Source organism: Falco peregrinus, chromosome 5, assembly GCF_023634155.1.
Source record: "Falco peregrinus isolate bFalPer1 chromosome 5, bFalPer1.pri, whole genome shotgun sequence".
Lineage (NCBI taxonomy): Eukaryota > Metazoa > Chordata > Aves > Falconiformes > Falconidae > Falco > Falco peregrinus.
The window spans coordinates 27,754,032-27,770,921 of NC_073725.1; the positions used below are offsets into that span (position 1 = coordinate 27,754,032).

Below are 16,890 nucleotides of genomic sequence, written 5' to 3' on the forward strand. Positions count from 1 at the left end.
ATTTGGTGGTGGTCTGTTTAGAATTACATTGATCCTCTCACTAGTATGACTATGTAATGTCTAGTTCTGCCCATGCACTTAGGTATACAGTGCATAGGTATAGTCTGTAGCTTAGGGAATTAAGTAGCTGTAATATTACAAGTAATGGAAAAATATGGATGTTATAAGAGCTGTCAAGCAGAGTGTATCAACACTCAGCTGTATGTTTGGAATAAGCAACAAGGGGTTGCTTTGGTTCTGCAGTGCTGTGCTCTGGGAGGGTTGGCTGGGTTAAGTGCAACTTTGGACCCAAGGTATTAAACTTTTGCATTTCAGTGTGCCACATGCATCCTTGCTTGCTGTGGCATCAGGGTGATTGCTCGGTCTGGAATGAGAGTCCATCTGGCTGTGGCTGTACCACGTTGACACTAGAATTGCTTGGGCTGTCTCGCCACACTTTCCAGTGTCTCCTCTTCCGCAGAGAGGGTGCAGGGAGTTATGGCAAGGTTTCCCTCCGTAGTGTGCTGCCAGGTACGATCTGGCAAGTTTAGCTCAGGTTCTGCGTGGAAGTTATTGTGCACTTTGGGAGATGCACTGTGTCTAGAAGCAGCATTCCTGCTTCAGAGTTAGGCTTGCTTGCTTGTATCTCTTCTGGAGATGAGATAATATGCCCACAAGTAACTGAGTTGACTGCTACATAATTTCTTTCTCTGGAATAAAAGTTCTCTGGGCTGGGATCTTTAGCAGTTAGATGGTTTCTTTGGGCCCTTCCTATGAAGAGGATGAAAAAATGGGAAAGAAAAAGACTTGAAAACAATAGAAACTGCTAGCAGGATTCAGAAGGGAAAATGGGGACAGAGAAGAGGGACACGGCCTAGGGGCTCTCAGAATCAGACTGTTGCACTAAGACAATCCAGTATCATGTTTTTATTTGTTAAATGGAAACTTTTTGACATTATGCTGTCTCTTAAGACAGGCTAAACCATTCTTAGATGGGATTTAGCTTGTGCCACTTGTGCTACTGTAGGGAATGCTCTGAAACTTTATATGAAAAGTTGACGAGTTCTGACAAATTGATCTTAACTAGCTTTTCTGCTGTGCAATCCTAGTTTGAAATCCCATGCAACATAATTTAATGAAAATGTACAGGGTTTTTTTTTTAACAAGAATTGCTAAAAAATTCTTGTTTAGCAAAGTAAAATCTGTGTCGTTACAGCTCAAGTACTTATGAATGTGAACAGCAGAAATGCTGGAAGAAAGCGATTTGGGAAAGGTTTTTCTTCCACATAGGTACTAGTGCAAGTGGACCAACAGTAGGCTTGAGAAGACAACATCTACAATCCTGAATTATGTTTCCCTGAAGTCTTTTAATCCTCCAAATTACTCTCCCTTTCAGGAATGGAGGTAATGTCCAGCACCCTTCTGTAAGAGTTCCATCTTTCTGTCTCATTTTTTTGCTCCCACAGCCCTGACCCAGCATGGGCTGTCCTTGTCTGTAAAACTTCTTATCCCAGTTTCTCAGGCTTAGTTTCTTAAATGTATAGTTTGGGGGCTGATCTTTGAATTGACATTAGAAATTGTCAGTAGCATTTGGCTATGGTCCTAATGTGAACATGATGTATCAACTGCACTGTGAGAATTAACTGTCTGCTATGAATATGCTCTTCTTTCCCTGCCCCCCTGCTTCTTCTTTCCCCACCCCCCCCCCCCCCCCACCCCCCCCCCCCTCCTTCTTCTGAGATTAGGGACAGAAAAAGTTACCTCTTACCCCATTACATGTATTAACAACACTGTAATTCAACTTTGGTGGTCTTCAGCTGCCCAGAAACATACAAATATGGTTCACTTAGTTTGAAAAACTGCTGCTCAAAATCAGAATTCATTAATAAAGTTTCAGGGGTTTTCAGAATTGATAGTTTACAAACATGCATCCAGGACACTTGGCTTTTTTTCTTAACTATAATTTTTCTATAACCTATACATGCATTTGCTTTCTTTCCCCTCAGGTGTTTTTTTTTCTCTTAACATAGACTTGCCATTTATGAGGCTGTTTCTAATTTGTTTATACATACTTGACTTTATACACTCTGTGTATCCCACTGACTGGTGCACATTAACATTATTACTTTATCTGGAAGAACTTTTTCTTGCTATACCTTGACATAAGCAACAGTGCCTTTTTTTCATTTTCTATGGTTTATTATTTGGTGTCTTGAACATTAAATTATTGTCTATGTTGTGCCCTAGATAGCAACTTCAAACTAGTGCAAGAGAGTGTTCTTTTAAGTCCCATTTGTTTTCAGATGAATGACCTGATTATGTGTAAACTATGCTGCTTTAAAAGGGGGTATTTATCTTCTTGTGAAGTATTTTTTTTTTAACCAATTTAATATAACGGGTAACAATGGTGTTCATTACTGAAAAATTGAATAGATTGGATTTGCTTATTTGATGGGGGTGTATTTCTCTCAGGTCTTAAATCCTTGTTTGTGGGGTCTTCCAGGGGCTGTATGAAAGAAAGATGAGATTTCTGTTGGGTTTTGTTTGTTGATTGTTTTTGGTTTTGATCTAATCATATATGATTTCCATATAGATCTGCTTTTGATGAGTAGGGCTTATCTGGCAATTTAATTTTAGTTAAGAAAGCTTTTTTTTAAGCTTGAGTCATTCGTAATTCTCCAGGAAACTAGAATAAAAAGGGTTGTGGTTGGTGCAGCATTAAAGTGAGGAAACATAATCTGGGTTTTGTTTTTATGGGATATGTTACTTCAGTGGTGTGAGCTGAGCCTTCATTTATCTTTTGAATTCATTGGTGCTTTTCCGATACCTTTTGACTGAATCATAACCAAAGTGATTTTGATGTTCTGCATTACTTACAAATTGAGATTTTCTCTTTCTGTTATTTAATGATACTTATTCTATGTCTAATTTATTTCCAGTTAGTGGGATGTTCTTCTGTTTTTTTGCTTTGCTTAGTTTAGCATATAATATAATGCATTTTCTGTAGTTCGTAATGCTTTTAAGCTGTTCTCTAAGCAGTGTCCTAGTGCACTATGAATCACTGTCTTTACCATCTTCAAACATGAATGGTCCAGGATTTTTTTTGTGGCTTTATTTTTTTTTTTTTTTATATCTTTCTCTTGTAACTACTGGTGTTGTGGCAAATGAGATGCAGGTGGATTCTGCTTGCTGCCCTGAGGCCTGTAAAGAGGGCAACTGTGTTTGAGCTTTGCTCTAGATTTACCTGTCCCTGCTGGTTCTCTGTCCTCCCCCTCTGTCTAGTCAGGTGCTTTGGGCATTATGTGGAACTTTGCCTTTTTTCCTCAGAGAATATTTCCCATAATTTGGATTGGCAATTCCACCATTTGTTTGTTGATTCATTGTCATTCTAAATCTAAAAACCTGGCAATTTTTCTTACAAAATACAATATAATGTCTTGCATAAAAATGGGTGTCAGGCTTTTATAGACTATAACTTTTGTTCAATGTAAATGTGTGGTGTAAATGAAGGCATACTACTGAGAATAAACAGGTTCTGTATTGATCCCCCCCCTCAATCATCATAAAGTCTGATAGAACTCAAGTCTGACCTGTACAAAACCGCTGAAAATAGAGCTGTATGTACAGCAGCGAGGAGCTCTTGATAATTTGGATAAAGCTGTACTCACAACTGTCAGGGGAGCTGTGGTGCGGAGCAGGGGCTGGCACTGGACATTCAACTCCAGCCTGAAGAGGACACCTCTGTTCACATTTACCTACCTTGAGAATTAGAAAGGCTGAAATTATTTCTGCTCAAATTGATTATGCTTGTTTGAAAATGTATTAACCTTGGGTAACTGGACATTTCAGCCATTCAGTCCATGATGGCTATTGTGACTGCTATTGCTATTCAGGGAAATACTGTAGGTTGTTACAGAGCAACTCTTGAGAGGAAGCCAGTCTTCAGTGTAGTGGTTTTGTTTCAGGATGCTGTCAAAATAGTCATTGCCAGCATAGTCACAGCATACGGTCCTTGATTTTGAAAAACGCTGAGCAGATTGGCATATTCTAGCAACACATTTGGATTGTAATGTAAAAATACAACTTGATTGCCAGCAGTCCTGTAGCATAAAAATGAAGCACTTGGTACTAGGATGGTGATCAGTAAAAGTGGAATCAGCATCCTATTTGCAGTCAGCTGGACAGTTTAGGTTTTTGTAGAATACTTGAGAAAAAAGCAAGGCCTCTTACTCTGTTTCAAAACTCTTAATGTCTGAATTTTCTAGAACTTTTTGACATTTGAGTGGCTGGGTAGGAGGACTGTACTTGGGTACCTCTTAGCACTTGCAATCAACTCCAGAAGCCTATTTTAGGAGTTGGTATCTTACTGAAGAGGACCACTCCTGCAAGGAGGCAAAGGTTTGTCTGCCATGAACACAGCTGCCCAGAAGTTTATTTACATGACTGCTTGCAAGGATTCCAGTGTGTAGCATTGCAGTGGGAATCTTGATCTGTTCCGCTTCACCCCTTTAAATCCATTAGGTACCTTCCTGTGTAGAGGCGTTAGAAGTGCTTAAAGCAAATGTGAAGGGTCCTGCTGATTTGTGATTAAAATTACTGTTTTCTGGTGTCTATTTTAATTGTTTTTGTTGTTGGATTGGGATGGTATTGCAAGTGTCTGATTGAAAGGAATGAAAGGAGTTGGATATGAAAGGTATTAAAGGAATGTTTCTATCCTACTTTGACTTCCTCTGTAAGCAACAGTGTCAGATCTGGTAATGTTAACATGATGTTTCTTGTAGGATAATCATGGGTCAAACCGGAAAAAAATCTGAGAAGGGACCAATTTGTTGGCGAAAACGTGTGAAATCAGAATATATGAGACTGAGGCAGCTCAAGAGGTTCCGACGTGCAGATGAAGTAAAGGTATGTTATCTTTCAGTTCTATTGCTTAAAAAATGATACAAAAATTTATTTTCTTCTGAAGTAGGAGTTGTCCTGCAGTTAACACCTGCAGTAACAATTTAAGTAATGAACTTGTCAACGTACTGAAAACTTGTCTTAACTCTGTGATCTGATGAACAGGTATGATATATTCTATGTGATTGAATCAGGTATGCTAAGTATCAGAAGAGACTGTGGAGAGCAAGTACAGCAATTTCTTTAGCCACATACTCTTTATAATTCCAAGTAGAATTTAATTCCATGCTAAATCTCTGAGCCTCTAAACACGAGGACATGGTTTGAGTCAAAGAAAGGGACAATGAATTACATTGACCCTCTCTGACATCTAAACAAAATTTGCATTGTTGAGTTTTGAGCACTTTTCTTTTAATCCTATCGTGCTTTGTTTGGTTTTTTTGTTTTTTTGGCTTTTTTTTTAGTAAATGTTGTAATGCCTTATGATGCTAGCAGGTGAATTTAGAGTCTTTGATTTATTTGTAATGTTTACAATTGTGATTAATTTTTAGAGTATGTTTAATTCTAATCGTCAGAAGATACTGGAAAGAACTGAAATCCTAAATCAAGAGTGGAAACAACGTAGGATACAGCCTGTTCACATCATGACTTCTGTGAGCTCATTGCGCGGGACCAGGGAGGTTGGTTAACATGCGTTGTGGTAATTTCGCTTACAAGGTTGTTAGCACGTTTTTGTTTTATTACTGGAAAGTTGACTGGTTTTTTTTTGTTTTGTTTTTGGTTTTTTTTGCAGCATGCTATGACTTGGCAGATAAATATTTTTCATACAAATCTTTTAAAGAATTTATTATTTACTTCAATCATCTGGCTTCTGGAAAGCAATAAATATGTAGCAGGCTACCTAGCTTTGAATGACACACAAAAGTGAAACTTCTTTTTTTTCTGATAATACTCGGATCATACCTCAGCATCCTTTAATCAAACTGGTTTGACTCGCTCATATTGGGAGTTTAATCTTGTACCTATTTAAGTTGACACCTGGTGGTACTTTGGCTCTTACTGAGTTAAAGCACAAGAAAGCTATGAACATACCCACTTGATGAAGTCTTTTAGATTAATTGAAGTCATTGAACCACAGAGGTGTGCTAAAAGGACTTAAAGTTGAGTTGATGCAAGCTTGTGTTGCACAAGCTGGCTGGATGCTAAATTTGAAGAAAACACTTCCATGTTTGTGATGCAATTTGAGCGCCTAAACTGGCTTTCACGTTGGTAGCTCAGTGCTTTAAACCTACTTCAACTTTCTGTATTCAGCTTAAGTTAATTTATCTTCTTTCTCAGTTGCTTTTTAGACACTTCTCCAAACTAAGCCAGTTTGAAGATGTTCCACATGTAATAATCTGAAAAGCTAGCTGTTTTCAGTAGGATGAGAATGAAAAGACTTTACTGTCAATAGGTTAAAAAAAAAGAAAACAAAACACTTTATCTTCAAGGAAATTTGTCAGATTTTCCTTTTCCTAAAATTTCAGTTGGAAACTGTGTGTGTGTGTGTCACAGAGGTCCATTTGTGTGCATGCATGGTCAGATGCAAACAAGCAAGGACCTTTGCCTGAGTGTTTTGTTTTAAACATGATTGAATATGCAATTACTGATGTACAGTTCTATACCTATTATATGGCATTGTAGGATTGGAACATCTGATAATAATTGACACAGGTACACATCCAATTTTCACCTTTTTTTTGTTAGTAAAAGATCGTTCCTCACTGTTCTTCTTTCTTGTTGCTGCTTTTTTTTTTAGCTCGATTCACTATTCTTTTATGTTAATTTCCTGCCTGAATTGATTTCCTGCCTGAATAGATAGAGCACACTAATTACTGCATTCAAATCCAGTCTCTGTCTCGTGAATCAGAAATCTTAATGCTTGATTTAAGATTGCCGTAATTTATAATGAGAGAAGTAAGACACAGAAATGGTGGGGTTTTTAAAAGATTACTTTAAAAATCTTTTTTTTTTTTTTGTTTTTTTTTTTTTTTTTAATATGCTGAATTTTTTTAGAGTTGCATAGGACACTGGCTAGAAGTTTAGTGACCTGATGGAAAGGTTTTGTGAGAGCCTTCATGTGTTTGAAGACTGCAGGGCATCGCTGGTGATACAGGTTTTCTCTAATGGCTAGTCCAGTCATCATCAACCAGAGACCATAACGTGTCCTGTGTTGGCCTAATAAGCATCAAGCTGAGTTCCGTACCAAAACAATTGGGCAACGTAACTGAGACTTCGTACCAAACACTTCCAGTCGTTTTGACATAGCTCGTTTATCAGCCTGAGACTTCTAGTTCCAAAGATAAAAGTAATTATTTTTTTAATTTTGTATTTTTTTAAAAAGACATGGAAAATGTGCTGGATGGCTGCTAACTGGAAAACTAAGTGTTAACCTGAAATGTGAATAAAGGACTGGCATAGGACAGTCTTGTCAATATCTTGAGTATTGATATACACAGCAGAAATCTAACTTCATTTGCTGCAGATTAAAAAGAAAATAAATAAATCTGGCTTGTGTCATTCTACCGGGGTACTGTCTCTGTATACTGTTTGTTACATTACTTTGTGTATTTCTTTAGAAATGTGAAGCTCTGTTCATCTTTCCCTTCTGGAAAGGAGAAAGATCTTTTGTCTCCACTTCCTTTTTTCCTTTCAGGTAGCTATGATAGCTGTTCTAAACTTTGTTTTACCTACCTCCAAATCCTCTTTATTGTACTTTCCCTAGCTTTGTATGTTCCTGTCTTGCTTTTGTTTGTAACTTTTTTCAGAGTTCTTCATACTGCTGTCCAAGTATTTGAGAAAAGTTGATCTGTGTCTGTTAACCGTTCAATAGATACAAGAATAATCTAGAAGTTGTCTGTATTTCTGTGGCATGTTTATCTTTTGGAGGCTACATAAAACTCTGAATCTCAAAAAAACCCAAAAAGGAAGCCCTGTAGCTGAAAGAAGTCATTGACATGTCCAGAGTTGCATATTTAGGGTTAATTTTCATTTTTCAGTTTTGAGTGGTGAACATAATCAAAGGCTGGAGGATAGGATAAACAGACAATTATGGAGAAACGGCGCTGGAATTAGCAAGACATATGGAGTGTTTATTTCCATAAGATGTCTTGCTGGCATTAAAGTAAAATTTATTATTATTTTTAAACATAAGTAATATGATTTCTGCAGTGTATTGATCTGAAGCCAGGGGAATTCAGTAGCCTTTCTGATGGCTTGAGTAAATACCCTTAACATCAATGTACAGGCAACTGTTTTGCGATACCAAACATATTTTCTTTTGTATATTGTATAGTCTTGAGTAAAATACTATCACAGCCACTTACTATGTGGAAAAAAAACTATCACCATCTATTTAGTAAAGGTATTGACATAGAAATAATTCTTGTGTCTTTTTTTCCTGCTAAACCTCTTCTTACTATTACGCCATAAAAATCTAATGCATTTTTCAAAGGCTGATAAGGCTAATTTTGACAAACACTTTGAATTTTTTGCATTGTAGAGTGTCCTGTGATTTTTTTTTTTTTTTTTTTTTTTTTCCTGGTGTTGCTGTGTAAGTGTAACTTCAACCTCTTATTTCAGTGCTCCGTTACCAGTGACATAGATTTTCCAAAACAAGTCATCCCACTGAAGACTCTCAATGCCGTTGCTTCTGTGCCTATAATGTATTCTTGGTCTCCCCTTCAACAGAATTTTATGGTAAGTTTAGAAATGTGCTGGGAGGAGAAATGTATGGAGAAAAGGGAGGGGGTAATTTTAGAAATAAACCAACAAAAAACTGTTGCCCGTTAACGTTCCCTGTCTTTTTGGTGTTGGTAATAAGGCACTAATGATTAGAAATAGGCTCCCCTGAAAAAAATTTTTTTTGGGGAAAAAAAAAAAGTAACTTTGATTGCAAACTAAACCTTTGTCCTCGTTAACCTGAGTATCTCTAAAACCTTGCTGTAAAGTGACCCCAAGGTTATTTAATTCAGATGACCAATTGACCAGCATACCTGTAGCATATAGTAATCCTTATGTAATAGAGGACTTAATCCTGAAATAGTCTCCCCACATAATGGTCCTTCTTGTATAGTAACTGATTATAGCCTTTTCTAATTAGCTTCACTGTATGTAGAAGCCATAATGTTAGATTTCTGATGTAGGTATTTGACTGACTTGAAAAGCTTAGCTTATTACAAATCTTTGTCACATCATTTTGTATATGATCACCTTTGCTCACTGGTTATTATGATAATAATCATAGCAGAGTGATTTAAATAACCAGTTTTATCAGTGTAGGTACAGAGTTCTTCCACACGCTTTTGTATGTGCTTTCAATTCATCAGTGGTTGGGTATTTCGCGCTGCTGCAGAATCCTGCAGAATCAGCAGGAAAGTTTATTTTCTTAACAACAGAAACCACAATTCTTCTGTGGTATTGGAATATATATCTGAGTATCAAGGTCTGCAGATTCTACTGATAAAATGTGGGAGTATTAATGCATTTAGTCTACATGCAGACAAAAAAAAAATCAACAGCGGAGTTCAGATTAAATTATAAGGCATGTTTCTGTGCTTGCTCTTTAGAGAACTTTAGATTTAGAGTCTTTATGTTGTTTTTTCTTATCTCTGGCAAAGCAATGCAGGGGTGATTTCCATTGCACGTTACTGTGGAAGAGAACCAAGGACGGGAGAATGAACTTGGCAAAGGCAGGCTTCCCAAAGCTAGGTAGCTTACTGTGTTTCAATAGTAGAAGCCTTTTGGAAACACCCTGCTAACCTTCGTGCTAGGAGCTAGTGTCGCTATGTTGAGCCAGTCACTGCTAGAGAAAAAAATTGTTGAACACAGATGAGGGTTTTATTTTATTAATGTAGTTAATGGTAAATGTGCTAAAGCAGTGAAGCTAGTTAGCTAACTGTGATAGCTAGGCATTTGTAGATTGTGAAAATAGCAATGCAGAAATGGTCAACTGAAAATGCAATTTTAAATTGTTTGATTGTAACTGTTGCTATCAGGTAGAGGATGAAACTGTTCTACATAACATTCCATACATGGGAGATGAAGTGCTTGACCAGGATGGTACCTTTATTGAAGAACTGATCAAGAACTATGATGGGAAAGTGCATGGAGACAGAGGTGAGCCCAAAGACGCAGGTATACTAATCACTTCTTTCTACATAAATAATTGTTGTCAGTGTTGCTTGTTAAGGCCTGATGCTTGATTGTTACAGTATTATCCCTAGAATCCATGCCTTGTGTAAACATTGGGGTATAACAGACTTCCTTATCTAAGTATATTGATTTGCATTTTCATAACGCTGCAAAGTATTAAGGTAATAGTATGGAGAAATTAAACACATTGACTTTTTCCCTGGACTATAGAGTGATTCATCATAATGCCTAGTTGCAATGTGGAGAAGTCTTCAAATTTATGTTTGGAGCTTTGGAATATAATGTCCCTACCTGTCCTGCCTAGCAGAAAGTGGCAGAATTATGCAAAACTCTGGTAATGACAACACTTGTGGATGCAATTCGATAGAATAACCTCTTGTGGTTTTGGGTTTTTTTTCCTTTAAGGAAGTTATTAGCTATTTAGAAACCTCTTTTCTATAAGTCAGCATATAGAGCAAAGTTGTATCCCTCTGTTGGTACGCTATGTATATTGTTTGGTGTAGTTTACCTCTTACTTTGTGTGGGGACTAGATGCGATGTCATCTATCTCTTAGTTTGCAAAAGTCTCAGTGAAGTAGCAACCTTTCACTTGCTCTACGTATCCACTCAGAACTGGCTTATACAAGCCTGAACTTTACAGTTGTGAAGGTTTCTCTGACTACACTGCTTTCCCCTTCACAGAAACATTATCCACCCACCTGCCTTTGCCCAAATGGGGAATTATTTCTTAAAATTGCTTATATTCCTGTTAATGCTGGAGTGACTGAGAGAGAGAACTACATCTTTTGAGTACATTGTATGCCACTCATGGAGGTTAAGCTTGCGACTCAGTAATAAATGCTACTCAATCCTACCTCAGTCGTGTTAAAGGCACCAGCTATCCTAAGGACATTATATTTCATGAGGAACATGAAATGTTACATGGGGTTTTGCCTTTGGATATTTGTACAGATTTACGGATTGCTGACATCCCTGTCGGAGAACGCGTTATGTCAAAATAGTGACGTTACTAGTAAATGAAATATTGATTTCATTTATTATTAAATCAGTCTAGATTTAAAATTAATCTTGTTTCGTAGTCTTGAGGTTCAAGTTTATGACGACAATTACTGTTATAGTTCCTTCAAAACTATATGTCAAAAGCAGAAAGACTTATTTTTATTTTTTTTTTAGTCTCCCAGTAACTAGTATTCTTGTGTGACTGTAATTAAATGTAAGTGCTGTGGGAATCTGAAATCCAGAGGCATTCCCATGCAGGAGTCAGGATTGTCAGCTAGCTCTGTAATTGCACTTTTGGAAGAGAAATTCAGTACTAACTTGTGTATGTTAAGCTGTGTTTAAAACATCCAAATGAAGTACCATGCCTTGTCTACTTAGGAATAAAACTATTAGTTTCCTTCAAGTTATTGTTTGACATCCAATCCCAGGCTAGGCTCAAAAGGATGGTGATTGGCACTACAGTCCTCACTCAGTTCACAGTTATTTTTTGAAAAACAGCAGCAGTCTCTGTCAACGCTAACTACGATGTTCCTCTCTGCAGAAATGCCGTATTGTCTGCGCTGCCCTCTGAATTTTACAGCAGAATCTAAGCTAATAAGCAGATATATGCAGCATTGTATCCTTCAGTTTTCTCTTGATTTTTTAAAATATAACTGTTTTCTTTTTTATCAGCTTGCCAGTGGGGTCTGTAGTGGGGAAGTGGATGCTATGGAACTACCAACCAAAAAAATCTCTCTGGAGATTCCCTAGCTATCCAAGGATAGCTTCATAGACTGTTTGCATGCATTTCCAGGCTGGCTTAACTCAACCGTGTTGGAATTGGGATTCTGGCATAAAATCTCTTAAATCGTCTAGCTAGCAAGTAATTTTATCTTCCAAGGAAGAGAGATTTATTTATGTCTGCTGGTATGAAGCACAGTGAGTCAGGAAAAGAAAAGTTTCAACAAGTTCCCCTGTTGTCAGTCTAAGAAATAAATACTGAGTATTTTTAACTCTTCTCAGTTCATAACTTGAAACTAAGACATGAAAAATACAGGACTGTTATTCATAAACTACAGCATTGGCCATAATTCAGGTATAGGGAGGATTAAGAATACTTCATATACACCTTGTGCTTTTATGTTCACTCCCAATTTTGCTGAATTTCAGAATGTGGATTTATCAATGATGAAATATTTGTTGAGCTGGTCAATGCACTTGGTCAATATAGTGATGATGAAGATGATGATGATGGAGATGACAATCCTGATGAAAGAGATGACAAGCAAAAAGATCGGGAAGGTAACAGGATGGGTATGTCTGTCTGCAGACTTCAGAAATTAAAACAATACCCCTTTTCCTTAATGACTCGATAAATTTGTTCAAACCCTTCTACTAGACAGTTTTCAGGTCTAAAGTAGCATAATTTTCTTCATCATTTCCTTTTCCATTTAGTTCAGGAGTTGTACAGATAATACTATGAAAGGCACTTCTGCCGGTTTTTGTTTATCTGCATACTGAGACAGTGAAATGCTCCAAAAATCAGTCAAGATCTGTCTAATAAATGCTTTGGTACTCAGAAAATGAAATACCATTCTAAAGTAGGCGGTTCTGAATTGCCATCTCCATCTGCTGGTGAAATAATGGTTTCTCCAAATTTTACTAGTGGAGTTCTCTCAGCAGGAAAGATCACTTAATGCAGTTTAAGTTGTCTGTAACTTAGAAATAAAAACCTTTGCTTCTTTTTTTTATTAGGATTTTGGCGAAGTCCCCCTTTCTCTGAACACCTCCTTGAAGTAGCGAAGGAGCAGAAATATAATTTTTTTTGCTTTCCAAATTTTTTGCTTCTTTGACAGAGAAAGAAAGCCACCCACCTCGAAGATTTCCTTCTGACAAGATATTTGAAGCCATTTCCTCAATGTTTCCAGACAAGGGTACAGCCGAAGAATTGAAAGAGAAGTAAGAAGTATTCCTTAAGATATATTGCTGTGTTGCTTTATGAAACAAAGATTCCTTCGCTTCATTAAATACTTTTTGATTAGGAATGGTCCCCTTTGCATCTAGGTTCTGTGGCAATTGTGTAACTTCTGCAAGTGCTACTTGAAGGAAATTGGCTGTTCCCACAGAGTCAAACAATACAGAGGTGTTTATTAGCCTTCCTTTCAAACTACTGAAAATACTGGGGGCTTGTATGTGTTTAATAATCCACATTGGGTTTTTGAGGTGGTAAAATAACAGCTTCTGTTAGAAAAAAAAATAAAAGTCTCCTTATTGGAGTTAGCGAGTAATAGTGAGTAATGTATATGAGGAGATGACGGTCCAGAAAGTAAATGCATTCTTTCCTAGCCAATTTCACATTTGTATCAATGAGTATGGCACTAATAACTTGTTGCATCATTGACAGATTAACATTTCTAGCTGGCACGTATTTCTTAATATATTTTTTTAACTTGTCACTGAAAATGCAGAGCGGTACTGGAATCAGAAATTACTTTTTTAAAATATACTGAGTAAATAACTTCTATTTCTTTCTTTTAAGATACAAAGAACTCACTGAGCAGCAGCTTCCTGGAGCTCTTCCTCCTGAATGCACACCAAACATAGATGGACCAAATGCTAAATCTGTTCAGAGGGAGCAAAGCCTGCACTCTTTTCACACACTCTTCTGTAGACGCTGTTTTAAGTATGATTGCTTCTTACATCGTAAGTACAGTTATAGTGTGCTTGTATATCTTCTATTTTTTGCAAGTCAGGAAACCTAAAAGTACCATGAGATGCAATACAGGAGGAAGGAGAGAGAAGAAAAATGAAAGCAAGAATATCGCTAAAGTTTACTAGAACAACCTGTCCATACTGACATCATTTTGCAGTGAAAACTACACCTCAGAAACCTGAATGCACCTGTTTGGGGTAGTTTGTTATCCTTTTTGCATTTAGGAATTCATATAGAATTCCTGGCTTGGACCAACCTATAATGTTACTTCTCTTTTTATAGTCTTCAAGAAAACTATGTTGTTTTCTACTGCTGTTTTTGTGTTACACTTTCTCAGTTTGTGCATGGAGAATGGAATATATTTCTCCATAAAAATACACAGTTATTCATCAGACTGGCTTAATTTTCCGGCAGGGAGAATGAATATCCAACTCTTATTCTCTCAGGTTACTTTCTAGCCACTTCACATGCACCTGGTGATTTGAAGAAGAATTGTTTCTGACAGTTGAGTTTTAGAAATTGCGGTATGCTTTCCAGTGAATTGTTTTCATGTTGCCCCATTCTTTTGGGGGCAGGATTTAACAAGAGCATTGGCAATGAAGCTCGTTTCCATTTGCAAGGTGTGAAGAGTAAGAGAGACTCTGAAGTGCTACTTGAGACAGTTTTCTCTGACAACTGAGCCAAATGTAAAGGGAACCTAACAGTCAAATGTGAAATGGTTTTGACTTGCAGTTAATACTATGATGCCTTCTATTTCAAATTAATTCTCTTTTGACTTAACTGTTTATTTGCATGTCCCACTGTGAGTGTGCATGCATGTTTGTTGGGAAATCTTTGCGCTTTGTCAGCAGCTCCTCATCCAGCACACATGCAGTCTGCCTGTATTTGTACTTCACACTGAAGGTTTTACACAGTGCTGCTGCTTTGTAGTATCCCTTAGTTGCCTTTCAGTTTCAGGAGGAACTGGGGTTGTTCTCAGATGGTGGGGAGAGGGGAAGCTTTTCCTGTTCCTAGTTTCTTCAGTATTTGTGGCTTTTGGAGTTAGGTCTGTTGGTTTCACTTTCTTGCATTCTGTTGGCAGGCCTTGCCTGAAAATACAAAGAAAGAAGCTCTTGCTTCTGAATAATGTTTAAGAACAGTAAGTTTCTGCAGCTTGCTGCCTTGTCCAGCCAGCTTCAACATGGTGTGTTCTGTGAAGCTGTAGGTTTTGTTTAGGATTATCTTAGTCGCTTAGATGACTCATTCCAAGAAGCATTGAGTGCAGCCTTAGTCTGTAGGACAGGGAAGCAAAGCTGTATGCTACCTCTTGGCAAATGCATTCATCTGGCAGTGGTTTAATGAGTTCTTGACACTCTGAATAGTCTATCAAGGAGATTGAGTGTCAGTCTGGTTTTACTTCTTCAAAAGGATTTTGGTTTTTAAGTCAACAAGAAAGCATTGTCCAGACATAGTGAGAACAAACTTTTTCTTGTAGCACCCCAGAAGGCTTTAGGTACTTATGCAGCAGTGGGTTTAGGCCATTTTTCTCACTAATTTTATAAACTTGTGGGAGTTTTCTAGTGAAGATATGTGCTCCTCTACAATACACACATATTTGATTACTTACATAGTTTATATAGATTTGCCTTTCATCGTCATTTTTGCAGATTGTTAGAAGTAGAACTGAAAGGATCCACAGACCACATTTTGTTACTTGTTACTCTGGGGAACCTGGTATTAGCAGTCCATGGTTTTGAGGCACCAACTCAAGTTCTTTTCGCTGGTGATTTTTTGATAAGTGCCTTAAACAAGTCAATATTCTTTCCAAAGTGTTCCATGTCCAAGGCTTCATTTTTAAACCATACTTAGTACTTAAAAAGGCCCAAACCTTATGTCATCTCATCAAGTTTTCAGGGCCATAGCAGAAAGAAGGAAGAATAACGCTTCCACCGTGGAGGCATTAAAGATGTACTTTTGTGTCAAGATGGAGTGTGAAATTACCAGTTATGATAATGCTTTTCATGAGTTTATGCAGCACATGCATTGTCACTGATAAAAATTATGTTTGATACTTGATTGTTGCAAAGGGATCTCTTGAAGCTTGATTTACACATTCACTGTGTAGCCTTCAGACTGCACACTGAATGTAGTAAACTGATGCTTCAGACCCTGTTCCCTGAGACATACCTAAATCCCACCTCTACAATGACTGGTCACTGCTTTGGATGCATTGCTTCCTTCTGCTTTTGTCTATAGTAACACCAAAGGAAGAGATTGTTTTCTTTCTGTGTGTCTGTCTCTCTGTGTGTCTGTCTAGAGCTAAGAAGTTATCTGTTAAAAACTGACAGTGTCAGCTGTATGACCTTTTTGCTTTCTGTGGAATTTTAAGATTGTCAAAATCCACCAGACTCATTGCTGGGAATAAGTAACTCATCAAAAAAAAATACTACTCTGGTTATTGGAAGGCTGAGTGTCTCTCTGCAACAATTTAATAATTGAACTTTTTTAAAAAATAGAATGGTGTTCTGGCTTCTGCACATGACTTTTGATGAATTACTTTGGTAGCATGGTGGACTGCAGTGATCAGATTTGTACTTCAAAAGGTGCACATCTCCAGAGAAGGCATAGAGAATAAAAAAAAAAACAAAACCAACCAGGAATTCTATTAGGTCTGGGTTTGATTTTTGTAATTCCCCCTCTCGGAATCCATTTTTGTTAAGATTAGCCTTATTTTATGGCGTTTCAAATCTCTGTTCTAGAACATTTGAGTTAAATATTAGAAAAGTTATCATTAGATTTTTACGTGTCAAGTCCCCTTGACGACCTGGCAATCCCTTTATGTGCAGGTGATGACATTACTGAAAAAACTTGTGTACCGACTTCATTTGCTGACAGCAAGGAATTATGCCTAAATGTCTGGACTAACAAAGAATTTAGAAGAAGGAAAAATATCAGGTAGGGAGAATTTCCCAAATAGCTTGACTGTGAAGCAAATGTACATTTCAGGCTAAACTGTTGCCTGTGTACTTTCACATTATGAAAAATATGAGAATTGAGCCCACTGGGGATGAGGCAGGTAATAAATCTCAAAGACAGAAAACATGCTCAGTGAAGCAGTTTTAGAATGACTTTCTTAAGGAGATTATTGA

The 16,890-nt window shown here is 37.3% G+C and overlaps 1 protein-coding gene across 13 annotated transcripts in view; it reads left to right on the top strand.

The window, feature by feature from the left end:
* EZH2 (enhancer of zeste 2 polycomb repressive complex 2 subunit) overlaps positions 1–16,890 on the top strand; it is a 52,580-nt gene that overhangs the window by 17,334 nt on the left and 18,356 nt on the right. For 7 of the 13 annotated variants that reach the window (XM_027784602.2, XM_055804918.1, XM_055804920.1 and 4 more), the window contains 7 exons: positions 4,761–4,884; positions 5,430–5,558; positions 8,500–8,616; positions 9,915–10,053; positions 12,220–12,363; positions 12,906–13,008; positions 13,589–13,752. In XM_027784602.2, the coding sequence (XP_027640403.1) occupies positions 4,768–4,884; positions 5,430–5,558; positions 8,500–8,616; positions 9,915–10,053; positions 12,220–12,363; positions 12,906–13,008; positions 13,589–13,752 (913 nt within the window). In that variant the 5' untranslated portion in view covers positions 4,761–4,767. The remainder of the gene's footprint in view (positions 1–4,760; positions 4,885–5,429; positions 5,559–8,499; positions 8,617–9,914; positions 10,054–12,219; positions 12,364–12,905; positions 13,009–13,588; positions 13,753–16,890) is intronic. The other 6 variants (XM_013298056.3, XM_027784598.2, XM_055804919.1 and 3 more) reach the window with 6 other exon arrangements.